The 15601-nt window shown below is 38.1% G+C and overlaps 1 protein-coding gene across 4 annotated transcripts in view; it reads left to right on the top strand.

Moving 5' to 3' along the window:
- LOC101848576 (protein mono-ADP-ribosyltransferase PARP14) overlaps positions 1-15601 on the top strand; it is an 89780-nt gene that overhangs the window by 22629 nt on the left and 51550 nt on the right. For 3 of the 4 annotated variants that reach the window (XM_005094453.3, XM_013080346.2, XM_013080347.2), the window contains 4 exons: positions 5883-6071; positions 7781-7899; positions 9838-9950; positions 14605-14719. In XM_005094453.3, coding sequence (XP_005094510.1) covers positions 5883-6071; positions 7781-7899; positions 9838-9950; positions 14605-14719 — 536 coding nt within the window. The remainder of the gene's footprint in view (positions 1-5882; positions 6072-7780; positions 7900-9837; positions 9951-14604; positions 14720-15601) is intronic. The other variant, XM_035968780.1, reaches the window with a different exon arrangement.

Here is a 15601-nt window from a genome sequence, read left to right as displayed (position 1 = left end):
AGTGCATCCAAAGCACGCATTTCTGCTCTTGAGACTCAAAAAAGAACGGACGTTGTAACTTGTCTGGTTATTTCGTTAGACGCGCTGGAGTCGGCAATGCTAAATTGTAATTTTTTTTGGACTAGCGTGAATGAAAAAAAAATCAATATAAAAAAAAGGCATCGTCAAAATCTGTCGAACTTTTGGAACATGAACGACATAACATTTGTGCAGATACTCACAAAAGATGGTATCTGCGCTTATAATAGAAGGCTGTAATTTTACAATTTTATCCATCGGGCACACAATTGGCTATGAAGTAATCCCTCCAAATACAACTTTATATGTCTAATATAATCGTAAATATTCGCATATTTTCTCGAAAGTTTATAAAAGTTACCATGAAGTTTTTCTATGAAAAGTACTAATCGATTTTAGTGCTAGAATACATTTTCAACGTAGATCTAATACACGAACAGTATCTGTTACACTCCAGAAATTCCTTACTTTCCTTAAAACGCTAAGTCTAGGTTTTGTAAGTTGACTCAATAATAGGGATGACTTCTCGTAAATGGGTTATAAGAATAATTTCTAGCTTTCCAGGGACACTGAATCAGCACCAGACTTTTCCAGCTTTTTTTTCTTTTCTATGACCATTTGCTATAACTGACAATGTGACTGATTTCTTTACATTCATAATTGTGTCCGCGCATATTTCCTACACAAAAACTAAGAATGAATGTTTTAGCTGTCATTATTTTTATTCCATACAAGAAGTTTATCTCTACCCATACATTTACACGGTTTGTGGTTTTTTAAATCGCTTATATTATATCTTTTTAGTTGTATGCAGGCTGCCACAGACACAGCATGATTCATGAACAAACGCAGAGTAACTTTCTTTTGTTTAATAGTAAAATAAGAGCTAACGCTGATCGTCTTTAGTTTAAAAATGCAGATGTGCATCTTTCTTCTCTTATAACTTGACTATTACTAATCGCGCAGATTTAAGATTTCTCATGGTAAAAGACATGATATTCGTAGTCAGTTTAACACAGATTTTGGAGAGATCTGTCGAGCCTTTTTTAAAATTAACAATCATTTATTCATAAGTTTGTAACTAAAATAGGACAAATTGGGTACTCTACAAACACTTGTCTAGAACAAAAACTAAGTCACAGAAACTAACCATTCTAACACAGAATAAATCTCAAGACTTTGACTTTGAGCTTTTAGTACATCTGCGTAATGGTTTGCTATATGGGATGGGGAAGAAGTTATATTGTTTTAAACATAGTAAAAAATGCGAACTTCCTGACCGACAGCGGCAAAGTCGCTTCAGGTCTCATTAACCCCGTGACCCCGAGCCGGGGAGCTCCGGCGGGCTGCTGAGTCACGCGAACTAAAAGTAACAGAATCGGGCGAAAAGTGACGCCGTGGGGTGCCCTTCAATTTTTGGGCGTATGGAGTTAATGGTATAATCTGTAAACCCGTTTATTTCTCTTGCTTTCAATGAAAATAATATCCAGTTATCTTGAATAGAAGTCAAGGTATTTGCAATTGAAGGAGAGGGGGGGGGGGGGGAGGTCGCCTTTTCATGTTTTAGATCTATGAGCAGAAGAACTGAAGACAGAACCTATCAGTATCACTCAGTGGTTTTTTGTGTATTTGGAAAGATACACATCAGTCAGAAAAAACAACCATAAAATATAATTTCTGTAACTTTCAGCTGTATAGAGGGAAGAAAAATGGTTTGTTTGTTTTTTTTAATCACCTGGACCTCTGATGTTGGCACATCACTAAAACTAAAACCAGGGACACCTGGCAAACATTAAACATCAGCAGACCTGAGAAAAACTTTTGGAGGATTGAAAAAATGGAAATGCTCAAGGAACAAAAATCCATATCAAGGGAAATAACCAACTTGTCATTTAAATGAGACTGTGATTACTTCCCTTTAGTCACATGGCAAGGCGTTAAATTATTTTTTTTTTATTATTAAAAAACGTGAAAAAACGCGGGGTATCCAGAATTATGCCAAAAAACGCGGCCGCACAATCGCATAATCCGACGGGGACAGATGAAAAGTGTTGAGCAAAAAGACCAAAAATTTTGTAAAAATTGGAATACAGGCGGAAAAATGCTGATTTCTTGGATTTTATTATTTTAACAAGCACCTGATTTCACTATGATGACTCACATTTATATAATTATATGTTTAGAAAATTAATATGAAAAAATTTTGTCACACAGTGAGCCTGGCAACGATAATGCCTTCTCTAAAAAATGTAGAATCCAATTTTAAAAGTCACTCACAGTCACAATAAAACTTCTAGAATGGCTATAGACTGAATCTATCGACTAAATCCAGGTGAAGAGCTGAAAGATGAGTTCCTTAGTAAGAGAAACAAAAGCAGGGATGAGTTCACAGTTCAATGTGATCCCATCTGATGTAGCTTTGTTGTAGGCCCTATGTGGTGGCCAGGGGCGGTTTGTTAACTGGTCAAATTTTTGTCAGCTGGACTGTTGACAAGAGATTTATAGCTGATGATGATTTTCATTCTCTTTTAAGTAAATCCAAACAAACATGTATCAACATTCAAAAAGCACCTTGCTGATTTGAAGGCTCTCAAATAGACATGTGGGATTCACTGCTGTTTTGTCACGACAGAGCCTCATTCTTTCACCTTTGTTTATTGCGCCGGCTCGTGACTTTAAATCGTCACTCGTCACGCCGTCACGTCGCGGAACCTCATACAAGGCCAAGCCAAACATGGCGTGCTCAGCGATGGTGTTAGCCTGCTGGGCAAATCCATCGACTGCCCTCAGAGCGAATAGAGTATCCCTTAATTGCCAAATTGGCCTCTGTTTTGCTTACAAAGTTAAGAATGAGACTGTCTTGAGCAGCACAGACACATGTATTATTTTATCAGCTATACATATATTTATCATTCAGCCTTTGTCTATTATCAGAACATTTATTGTCTGCTTGGCACTAATCTTTTATTGTTTTTATTGAATTTTTAGCCACTTATAGTTCCTGTTTGGTATTGTAAAGTTACCTGGTGGTCCGGTGCGTCGGGTCTGTCAGGGGGCCCCCGTCCAAGATAGGTGTTGTCTCGTCGTGGTCCTGAGTTCGACTGACTATCTCCATGAGTCTCTCCGACGATCTCTATTTTTCGCGCCAAGCTCTTGACGTCATCCAAGGGCGTGCTACTCCCCTAATTATCTAGTTCCCACAGTAAAGATAAGAGTCATGTCCCTTGACATCACATGGTATTTATTCATCGCTTTCTTCCCACTAATAACATACCTGGCCGATATGAGTCTTGCCAGTGAAAAGAGGAATCGTCTAGTTAAGATATAGGAAGAATTATAACGAGGAGTGATAGGCACTCAGCTGTCAGAGTCTTGGCCGAAAACAGTAGGCCTACCCCCTCCTTTCCCTCCCCTTTTCCACCGTCACCCCAGCTAGACACCAAGTCCTATAATTAGCATTTGACACACTTCCCCACTTTGTTACAACAGTGTTCTGAGAACTGAGAAGTGCGATGAAGAACGTTTGATTATATAAAGTTCGGAAACTGTTGTGTTCTAACTTTGTCCAACTTTGTATAGTATCTGATTGCAGATTTGATCTGCATGGGACTGCATCATTGGTACAGTATCAATTGACTTTTTGTCATCATACTGGACAGTTCTTACTATATTATATACGGGTCGAGTGCGCGTCGATATTTTGTGTAGGGGTGTAGAAAGAAAGAGTCTTTAGTTAAAGTAGCCTACTGGAGGCCAGGACCAGCAGTTTATTGCTTCTCACTTTCAGTTTGTTTTCTAGCATAGAAGTGTTTCTTTTTCTTTGCCGATCAGAGTCAGTTTCTATATTAATCTCAGTATAATGTTTACAGTGGTATGTGTGAGTTGGGGAGGGGTGTGGGGATGGAGAAAGTAGGGGTATAAAACGAGGAGAGAGAGAGAGTATGTGTGTGTGTGTTGTGAAGGAAGGGAGTGGGGGGAGAGGGAGAAAAATCTATGTGAATGACGGCCGGTCAGTTCTATAAACCACGAGCCGCCACTGGTGGTGGCGTCAGTAGCCTAGTTAGGCTACCGGACCGGTGTTCGTGAGATTGCGGGATTAGGGTTTCGAGCCCCAGCTTGGTCCGATGTTGTCTTATTGGGAAAGGCACTTTACTCAAGTTTCCCTTTTGGCCTGTCTTTTTGGAGATAAACGTTTAACTCGGAGGTTCCGCCTCTTAAATAATCTAAAAGTGTTGATAAACCTATACTATTTCACCATTTTCACTACCCAATGTGTGATGTAAGTTTATGCGGTAAGTTCAAATGTGAATGTGATGTTTGTGGAAAGCCAATGTGTTGCACTTTGATGCGATAAAACCCCAGTGTAAGCAAGTCTCCCGCAAACATTGTACCCACTCATTGAGATTTACAACTGAGATGTAATCACATTCACAAGAGCGGAAGATCTTTTACACAATGGCCAATACAATGATTGTAAATTTTTGCTACTTTGTTGATCAGCTGCTCATCCCAGGTTTCACTTCAGAAAATTATGATCTGGAATGTGGGATCTCAGTGGAGTATAGCTCTTCATAACGGGATCTTGGGGATGACTATTGTGCTGTAAAAATTCTGACTTTTTAAATTATCGGGATCTTAAGTGAAGCGGGATCATAAGAGATGGTGTCGTAGGTGGAGACTACTGTAGTTTTCGTAAGCTTTTACATTAAAGAATGCCAGTCATGCACTACTTACTTATAGAGATATTTTAAGAGTATACCAAAAATAATGGAAAAAATAGAAGCACGGCTCGAACTGCAAGTTATAGAGGAGATTCTACACTTTTATTTGATATTTTGAACTCATTGGTTAATGGAATGGATATGGAGGATACTTTATTTTAAAATCTGAGTCAGTTTGTAGGATTTAGATCTACCATGTGGAGCAGATCTGCCAGTGGAGTGGGCATAATTACCAGCCAGGCAGTGTCAGAGTGGTCAAACTGACCACTACTAAGTTTGCCTGAACAACCGTACGGTAAAAAAAACCCCCAAATTTATTAGTTTTGTCAGGGCTTTTTTATGTTTAAAACAAGTTAACTGAAAGCAGACCAAAACTTCTTTTGATCAAGTAATATACGGTTTGTCCTAATACATTATAATTTTTGCTGCCCAGTTGTCTTGTTTCTTCAGTTAAGTTGAAAAGTTTTCAGTGTTCACAGTGACTTCTGTAGACTTGCCAAGTACTCTGATAAAATCAGATTTCTCCTGTTTTTTAATTGGGTTTAAACATATTTTTTTTTAACTATGGATATTTATTTGTTTAAATTCTGCTGTCAGACCATGTATGATTTACTGTAAGGCAGTGTGACTCTAGGTGTAGCAGAAAACCTACCTCCTTGTCTTTCTTTTTCTAAATTAGAAAACTCCCTCTCTCTTCCTTCCTCTACTCATTTTCATACACCTCCAAGTCTGTGTGTGCACTTCCTTGCACTCATTTTCTTAATCCATCTAACAGTGAGAATACACGGTATATCTTTTCATCATCATGGGTTAAAGATGTGGAAAAACACCAAGCTATGAAATGCCGCTGTGTAAGCATTCATATTTTTATGAACTTCTGCAGCAGTAGAGCACATTTAGATGTGAGTTCATTACATGTTAATTCACTCTTTGTTTTATAGGTTGTCTGGTATTAGCAACAGTTGATTAGCATTCTAGAGTGATTATCAGGTTACATGTCTTTTGATTTTTATCTGTTTCCGAAAGTGAAGAAGAAAATGTCATAATTATTAGGAGCCCATTGAAATTATGTGAAGGATTGTCCTTTATCTAAAACTATTTCATTGTGTTTGTCTTGAATCATGAATTGTTTTTTTTAAACAGGATTCTTCAACTTTAATGCCACAATTTTTGGGAGCTGCTTATTCCGATCCTTCCAGAAGGTGGAGGGTGTAGAACACCTTTATGTATGTGACCAGAGAGGGAGCATCATTGATATTTTGTTGAAACGCTGCAAAGTCATTCTGAAAACTGATATATCTACCATAGCAGGTGTACCAAAAGACGGGACAGGTGATTACTAGTGTTCATGTAACCTGCGTTATCTGCAACGTGTAATTCCTTTTTTTAAAGTTGACCATAAACATGTACTACTAATCACATTGTTCCTGCATTTTTTTTAATAATCAGTGTAGAAAAGTTTGTAACTTTAGTCCTGTTCGATTAGTTTGAAGATTTTTTTCAACTTTTCTTGGTCATTCCATGTTCAATTTGTTCAGTTTGTGTTATAATCATTGAGGTCTTTTATGTCCTCCCTTAAACAATTTGGATTCAGCGTTAAGTGCAAAGACTTTCAAAGTTATTTGACCCAGCATTTTTAAGTACACTTTTTTTCTCCATCTATTTGATTTTTTGTTTGGTTCTTATACTTTAATTCTGACCTTTGATTAAATCCATCTGGGTTAAAAAGTTTGACCTATTGTTCGTTTTTGTTCCTGTAGTTATATAGGCCTATATATAGCTTTTATGTTTTTAATTCCTTTACTGATTCATTGTCCTGGAAAAAAAATAATAAAGTGTATTCGTCGCCGTGCTTCGTTCAAACTGATTCGAAATCACTCTTAATAAAAATTTCATTCCATTTTACTTTTGTAGTACCAAATTAAGTAATGAATGGGAAGTTGTTGAGAATGAAACCTGTGCCTGCTTTTTAATGATTACATTCTTTTTTACGTTGCGCTCAAAGGACATGTGTTCGATCCTTTGATGGCAGTATATTCCTTGAATGGTCAATGCAGCCTACCCTCAAGAGTCGACAGAGATGTGAAACATCTCCAACAATTTTTGCCAACTGAGAACAGGGTTGCAAAATGCTCTTAATATTGAAGTGAAATTTTTGTGCAGGATAATTTTTTTTGCTTATATCATTTAACTCTTTCTTGACTTAGTTTTTGGCGGGTCTATACGTAAAAAATTATTTTACTCAATTTGGCTATTCAGGTGATGTACAAAATAACTTCATATAAGCATAGCCATCACTCAAAAGGTAACATGTAATATATCAAATTGAAGGAAATTGAATTAGGAATATATTCAGACATAACACAAAGATAAAATTTGAACACAAGCGTGCATAACAATGATTAAAATGGGTGATGGTGATGAAAAAAGTAAATTCTGATGGGGGGGGGGGGTAAATACACTCACCAAACATGTGAAAACAAATCAGCATAGCTATCTATTCTCACTCAGCCAGGAGCATAGTTCACACATTTCTGACTGCACTGCTTTTTACTTGAAAGCAATATTCCAATTTTTGTTTGAGCTATATTTGTAATGAGTCCAGTGACATCGTTCAGATGATGCAAAACTGCAGGAATGAATTCCCTCGTTTATTGTCAAACTGACTCTTTGACAAAGAGAAACTAGACATTTTCGTTCCCTAATTTTAAAGAAAAATATATTATCGTTTCCTAAATCCGTTCCAAGTTTTCTAGTAGCAATAATAAGTCCTTATTAATGATGGACCATGTTAAAGCAAAACAAAACTGAGGCGGCCCATCATTGCCGATATATCGGCAATACGTCAGGAAAGAGTTAAAAGGGTCCTGAGACCCGACATTAACATCTACTTAGATTTTTTACCAATAAAAACAAAAGATGTTATTGAACAAATCATGTTTTGATCTACCCACAATACAAGCACTACTTCTATTAACTCGATACCTGAATGTAGTCATGTCTTCATCATCTTAGAAGAACACATCATGTATGTTCCCTAGACTCAAGTGGTGCTTCTAGGGGAGCAGCAGGAGTTGATCATCAGTCATACCCAAGTGGGATTGTGAAGTTTGGCCATATTGATGTTGCCGTCAAGAGTGGACAAATCTTAGATGAGAAGGTGGGCTCTAGTGCATGTTGTCCTTTGAGTTTGATTTTGTTCAGTGCTGTGAATCTATGAATATGATATACCCATGGCATAATCTTTATCTGACTTTTTGCTCAGATAAAGGTGCATTTCTCTTCTTTACAATACTTTTAACTTTAATAAGTTCTCTGTAAATACTTTGTTTGCCAAATTTTTGGGGGGAAATATTCCACTATTTTCAATTTTGAAAAACATTTCTTCTGCTCACCAAAATTGAGTTATTGCAACCCAAAAATGTGATGACCAGCTCTAGATGTCAATATCTCATAACTGATGTGAAACTGTCTTGCAATTATCTTGAATACTGTCAGTTGTTCCTTTTCTGGGAACTTGATGAGAGCCAATTTCTAACAGAGAATTATTTATCTCCCTCATTTATATTGTGACAAGGCATCCTTGTACCAAAGTAGAGTGGACTGTGCTTCTGCTATTGAGCTGAGGCAGTATTTTATAATGAGTTAAGAATTTTCTTGGTATAAATACTGCTTTACTTTTGTGCCGGAAAATGGAAATTCTTAAACTGATCAGATAGAAAAGATTATTATGGCTTACACTTAAAAGCTCAGTATAAGCCGAATCAATGAAGTTGTTATCAAGATTATTATAGCCTTCTCTTTGGCTACGCAGACACCCTTTCTCTGATACTACTCTCCTACTTTTTGTTGCCTTTCCTCCCATCAGTGGACTTTGAATTTTTTAGACTTATGCCACCCACAGAGAGATCACATCTTCCTGTCCATGTTTTCTTCAGACGTTGCATTCAATATCTTTCTTTTTGTCGTGGTCATGGAATCCATTGTTCATTTTTAAACAAACTTTGCTATCTAATAATTTTGATTTTGCATAAGAAAAGGATGGTCCCATTTCTCTCAAAAAGAATATCCCAATTGCAGACAATAGTTGCAAGCTTCTGTTGGCCAAGATATGGGAACACCTGTTCATCCCTTACGTTTTACACTGCCAATTTAAAATGGGTGTGTAAAACCGTAATATTCAGGAGAAAAATATAATTTTTGACTACCTCAGCTACTCTTTCAAATTGTCTTTAAAGCAAAGCAGCAAATTTATCGTGAAGAGCAATAGAAGTTTGATAAATACTAGTTCTTACTTTAAAAGTTTTGATTAAAAAACTACTTTTGGAACTGTTTTCCCCCATTTAGTTTGAGATAAATATATTTTAATTGTCAAGGTCAAATATAACATGTTCGATATTTATTTTTCCATTTTATCCATTAGAATACATATCTGTTAGTCTTCTGTATGGCTTCTCCCTCTCCTGTTTTGTGGCACTGAGACCTATTTGGTGCGTAAAATTTTAAAGAACATCCACCATCGTGTGGAATGGGTTTTTCCGCCTAGTGAAGTGACTGGAAGGGAGAAGATCAAAAGCATGCTGCCTCCCTCTTATATCCCAAAACACTAACGGCTTACCAGGCATCAGCAATACATGTGTCATGAAAAGGGGTGGGCTCGGTGCGGCAATGAGATTTGAAGGGAGAGCCTTCTAACATTGTGTACCCTTAGCAAGGGGCTGGCAAGCCTTTGGATACACATCCCTAAAGTCAGGACATAACTGTTCCTTTCTTTGAACCACCAGCTCATCAAGGTTATAAGGAAAAGTACCTAGCCCTATTTTTCTCCGTTGACCCAGCTGCAAATTAGTGTCTGACTATTGGTAGAGATGAAATATGTAAGTGATGTTTACATGTGCCTTAAAGGCTGCAATGATATACGTCCCACAGGAGACTGAAATGGTAAGCAGGAATGAATTGTGTGACCAAGAGCCAATTTAAAGTAGTGTGAGTCTTTTGCTGAAGAGTGTTGGCTGCTGTAGGTAGGTGCTTTAGCACTTTGACGTTGAAGATAGTTGAAAGGAAGTTTAGTTTATTATGTCAATTTTTGTCTTTTCAGTCGGATGTGATTGTGACAACAGTAGACAAAAGCCTGGACCTGTGCAAGGGGAGAATTTCAAAGCTGGTCCTTGAGCGAGGTGGACAAGCTGTTCAGGATGAGCTCGAACAAAGGTTTCCTTGCTTCTACCATTATGTAATATTTCCACTCTGTGAACTATTTCATATATTTCATTTGAATACACAGAACCATCTTTTTACCTTCAGTTGCTAAATGGCTGTTTTCTCTGCACTCATAACCTGACCAGTGTTTGGTACTTGTTTTCTGTCTGCAGAATCAGTTTCTTTATGTTATGTTATGACTAACTTGTTGAGTCTTGAGTCTTGAAGTAGATCCAAAACTTACAGATGTTGGTGGGGCCCCACCTAATGGTGTTCTAGTAGATCTCGATTAGCCGATGTTGCTTCTCTCAGCTCCAGCTAGCGAGTGGCAGTTAGTTTCTTGTGCCTTGTCGGAAGTTACGTGAGGTGTCCATTAGGCCAATGTCACAATAACTATTCCAAAGGTGCGTTCACTCTACATGTCCAAAGGTGCGCTTACACCACATCTCCTCCTCTTTATAATGAGGAATTGACAACTTGAAAGAGCCAAAGCTCAAAATATCTAAACCAACTCTTAGGGCGACAACTATAACAAATTAGTTTTCCTACCAGGAACAAAAAAAACAACTATATATACAGCGTCTGATATATACACAAGGAAGAGAGAGCACCATAAATCCAATATTTCTCTCTGCTTGACCAGTCTTCCACTTCTAGTGACAACTGGCTTTGTCTCCGACTCATTTGAAAGGCTACTAGCAGGATCAATTTGAATCATCCCTGGCTCGGTTTGAGGTTGTCCTAACATTGGTAAATTGTTACTACCTCTGGGTATAGTAGGAGGTACAGACAGATGTTTATCCTATCTTATTCTAACCTGTTGTCGGTTCCTCCATGTAACATGTCCAGAAGAAGTTTGGACGTATACAGATCTTGGAATAACTTTATCTTCCTCCAGCCTTGGAGTCTTAAGCCAAATCGACTGTCCTGGTTTTAACCCTGGTAGATTTTTCACTCTATGCCTGCTATCAAAATTCTCCTTGATCTTTCTTTTTATCATAGCATCTTTCCTCCGGAATTCTGTATCGTTCTGTCCTTCCTGCAAGGATGGTACTCGGAGTTTCCGGTTCATCAGCAGTTCAGCTGGACTCTGTCCCTGGGCCAAAGGTGTGGCTCTGTAATTCAAAAGGGCCAGAAGAGAGTCCTGTTCTTTCTTGAGCATGTTTTTAATTGTTTGAACTGCTCTCTCCGCTTCTCCATTAGCCGACTGCTGATGAGGGCTACTTGTAACATGTTTGAATCCATAATAGAAAACTAAGTTACAAAACGCTGCTGAAGTATATTGCGTCCCATTGTCAGTAAGTACTGTCCTGAGAATACCCTTTCTTGCAAAGATAGCCTTGAAACTGTTGATAACACACTTGGAGGTAAAAGAAGTAAGGTGTGAAATCTCAATCCATCTGGAATAATAATCCACCACCAGCAGATAATGTTTTCCATGCTACTTCCTACTTTTTCCCAAGGGTGATCTGGTTTTGGAGTTGGTATTACTGGTTGAGGAGGCAATACTCTGGGTTTTTTTCACACTCAGGGCAGTTGCTCACCAGAGTTTCAATATCCTTCTACATTCCTGGCCACCAAATACAGGTGTGTGCTCAGCCCTACCCTTGACTATACCTTGTTGTCCCTGGTGGATACTCTGAAGCGTGTCTTGCCCCAGTGATGATGGCATTACCAACCTGCATCCGTGCAAGAGAATCCCTTGCTCCACCGCCAAACAATGACGCTCTGCATAGTATAATTTTAATATTCCCTGCGTCCTTTGAGGCCAATGGCCTTGGGTGAAATGAATTGCCTCTCAGCATTCCTTGTCGCTGTGCTGTGCACGTCGAACTTCCTCCAATCTTTCATCTGACATGGGGATCGACTGAAAAATTGTACTGACTTCAAGTGTTTCCTCTTCTACTTTATTGTTTTTTAAAGGAGACCTGGATAAGGAGTCTGCCGTGACTAGGTCCTTGCCAACAACATATTCCATGTCGTAAGTAAATCTCAACATCCTCACCCTGAATCTCTGTATTCTTGGAGTAAGGAAATCCAAGTCTTTTGCTTTCATCAGCGACAGTATTTGTTTGTGGTCTGTCTCAATTACATACTTCGGGAGGCCCACTAAAAATTCTGAAAATTTTTCACACCATGTCATAGCCAAAGCCTCCTTTTCAATCTGTGCCTACCTAGTCTCTGTATCTGTGAGAGATCTAGATGAGTAGAAAACTGGCTTAATGCTGGACAATCTTGGTTATTTTTATGTGAATCATATGCACACCTTGTGCATTTCCTTTTGGAAGACTGTTGTTTTCTATCCTTTGGATATTGTGACCTTTTATCACTTGAAAACTGCTTCTTTTTTTTCTTCTGGAAACGATTTCTTTCTGTTCTTCGGCATAACTCTGGCGACTGCTAATTCTTTCATTTCATTTAGCTTGACTTGACTTTCCTCATAGGGTCTTGCTATGTCTATTGCCTTCTTGAGATCTAATTTGGGGTCTTCCAACAACTTTTCTCTCACGTGGTCAGTCTTGCAGCCAACTAAAATTCTGTCACGAATCATGCGATCTTCAAATGCTTCAAAGTTGCACCCTCTTCCCAATTTTCTTAGTTCCGCAACATAGGCATCAATGGATTCATTCGGTTCTTGTACTCTGACATGAAAGCGGTATGACTTGAATGCCTCATGAGTTGTTCCCATGCAAAATTCCTCAAACTTCTTTAGTACTGTATTGATGTCATCCTGTTCCTCTTTGGAACTAAACTTAAATCCATCAAATTTGTCCATCGCATCTTCCCCTATAATAACTGTCAACAAGACTGCACACCTAAACTGTTTTGACTTTTTGATCAAGTTTGAAGCAATCTCATAATTCTTCCATGCTCTCGAAAACTTTCTCAAGTTTGATTGCAAAGCACTTTCTTCACTAATGTTTAATTTTTGAGGCGGCTGTATTTGAGCATGAAATTTGGATTTTGTCCCTTCCATATTGAGGCTTGGTTGACTAGTTTCAATCGGTTGAAGATTCAGGTGACTAGATCTAGAGTCATTGGCCTACAGACTAGTATTAAATTTCACGTGAGTCTCGATCTAAATCTAGATCTAGAATCTACATTCCGATTACAATATTTGCACATGGATTCGTATTGTCTGTATCTCTGCGCCGTTCAAACACCATGTTATGTTATGACTTAGGCCTACTTGTTGAGTCTTGAAATAGATCCAGAACTTGGAGATGTTGGTGGAGCCCCACCTAATGGTGTTCTAGTAGATCTCGATTAGCCGATGTTGCTTCTCTCAGCTCCAGCTAGCGAGTGGCAGTTAGTTCCTTACGCCTTACCGGAAGTTGTGTGAGGTGTCCGTTAGGCCTACGTCACAATGACTATTCCAAAGGTGCGTTCACTCTACATGTCCAAAGGTGCGCTTACACCACACTTTACCTATTATAGGACACAGCCATGAGTGCTAGCAAGTGTTAGACAAGGTTTTCATCTCTTGATGCTCATCATTTGCTCATTGTGTATTCATTTATCTGTCCTACTTAACTTTTGAGCTTTTACTGTTTTCCATTTCTTGTATTATTCCTCAGTTGTTTTGTGCTACTATCCAATTTTTTTTTAAGTAGGCCTATTCATGTATTAATGTTCCCAAGACACCAAGTCTGGCGAAGGAGAATGATCTTTTAGTTTCTTTGTGGTTTTGTTTTCGGTTACTGTTCTTTACTGTTTTGTGCAGTACATGACTATCACCAGTTTATGTCTCCCTGTACACACTGCACAAGATTCAGGCTAGTCTCTTGTCATGGAGGACCATATGCTGAAATGTAAAGCACATGGCAAGATTTGATACATAACAGGACGAATAGATGTATCTTTTCTCTTTTTTCTGCAATTTGTTACTCTTTGGTAATGGAAACAATGACATTTTTCTATAAAGTATACCGTTGAATTTTCATTTTCTTCACAAAATGAAGAACAATTGGAAAAATCGCCTGACTAGTGTAGGGATTTTAAACTTTTTTCCCCCTCGGGTACCAGGTAACCTTGAACCATACAGCCTTGCACTATCTTCAGTATAGTGGGATGTTAATTTTTTTAATAAAGCTTCTAAAAATGGCATCTGTGGTATAAGTTAGACTCTTTGCCATTGCCTTCTGTAAACATGAGCTCAATTCCCTTGTTGGAAGATTTGTATTTAGTCTGTGTCTGTCTGGCTGGATGTCGTATACCTCATTTCTAGGGCTGGCCCTTGCAGGCAAGTTCAGTCAAAGCAGCCCACCTCTTAAATGATCTTAAATTATCTCAAATGTGTTGATAGGGGAACAGGACCTTGGCAATTATCAATTACAATTAGGGCCTACTTCTCAAAGTGCTGGCTAGATACAAGCAGAGAGTTGCAGAAAAACTGAAAATGTCTCAAAGTAAAATAGATCCAAGACTGTCCCCATGGAATATGTTTAGTCAAAGTTTGTGGCCAGATAGGATTTAAACTTGACTCCTCTTAACTGGAATCTGAGCAGTTGTGTGGCTTATAATGGTCAAACCTGATCAACATAGGTTTTCATGTTGTCTACTCTTGAGGCTTAAATCAACTTTAGAAATAAAGAAAATAATTTTTAAGAATCTGAATTATGTGTATGGTTTTTTTTATTATGATATTTGTAAGTTTTGATTACAGATATCAAGGTGGTATCCAGCCTGGAGATTTTGCAGTGAGTTCTTCTGGAAATCTTGGCAACAAATCCTTGTTCCATGCGTGCTTGAAACGATGGGGAGGCAATGCAGAGGTGCAGGTGAGGCAAAAGATTGCTAAGTTTTGAAAACTATGAATCTAGTAATTACTTATTACTAACAGTTCGCTTTCCTTGTTTGTGATTACTTTCTTCTTACCTGAGTGTTAACTGCTTTAGTAGATACAGGTGCCTGGCAGAGGCTTCAAGTTTATCCCACAGGAATCTGTGTCATGACATGGTGGAATCAGGCGCTCATTAATTTTTAGGCCTAGGGAGTTATTGGTACAATCTGGAAGCCTATTCATTTGCTTTTGTTTTGATTTTTTTTTAAAATACCCAGGTATCTTGAAGAGAAGTCAAAATATTTGCAATTGAAGGTGAGGGTCTCCTCATGGCAGAGGTAGTATTAGCAAGATAATAATAATAACCACCAAAGTTCGGTTACTTCTAATGTTGTGATGTCCTTGAAAACTACAAATTTACATTTTTTTGGTGCCTTTTAACAATGTTTTTCAGTAAAATCAAGCTTTAAATACATTTTTAAATGGACATAAAATGTGTTGGGCTCAAAACAAAACAAAAATGATTTTAAAAATTGCCTGACATACAGAAAAAGTTTGTATTCTTCGTCTTCCTTATATTTCAACAAGCACCTGATTCCACCTCAGTGTCTCACATTTGGTTCTAATTCACCTTAACCTGGATGAGATTATCAGCATTTGTCCCTTTCAATGCTCTAAGACTATTTAAGAGGTGTGACCTGCGAAGTGTCCGTCTTTGATGAGACCAAGCCAAATAGACGAATAACTTTGAAAATTTTCAAACAACTCTAGTACAAGAACACCCCATCGGGGATTTGACCCAGTATCATCTACGCCATGCCCCACTGTGATAAAAATGACTGACCTAACAGCTCATGCTCTATGATGTCTGTATGTGGAT

This window comes from Aplysia californica, unplaced genomic scaffold, assembly GCF_000002075.1.
Source record: "Aplysia californica isolate F4 #8 unplaced genomic scaffold, AplCal3.0 scaffold00082, whole genome shotgun sequence".
Lineage (NCBI taxonomy): Eukaryota > Metazoa > Mollusca > Gastropoda > Aplysiida > Aplysiidae > Aplysia > Aplysia californica.
The sequence above is the reverse complement of the archived record's forward strand: the minus strand, read 5'-3'. Positions and strand labels throughout refer to the sequence as shown.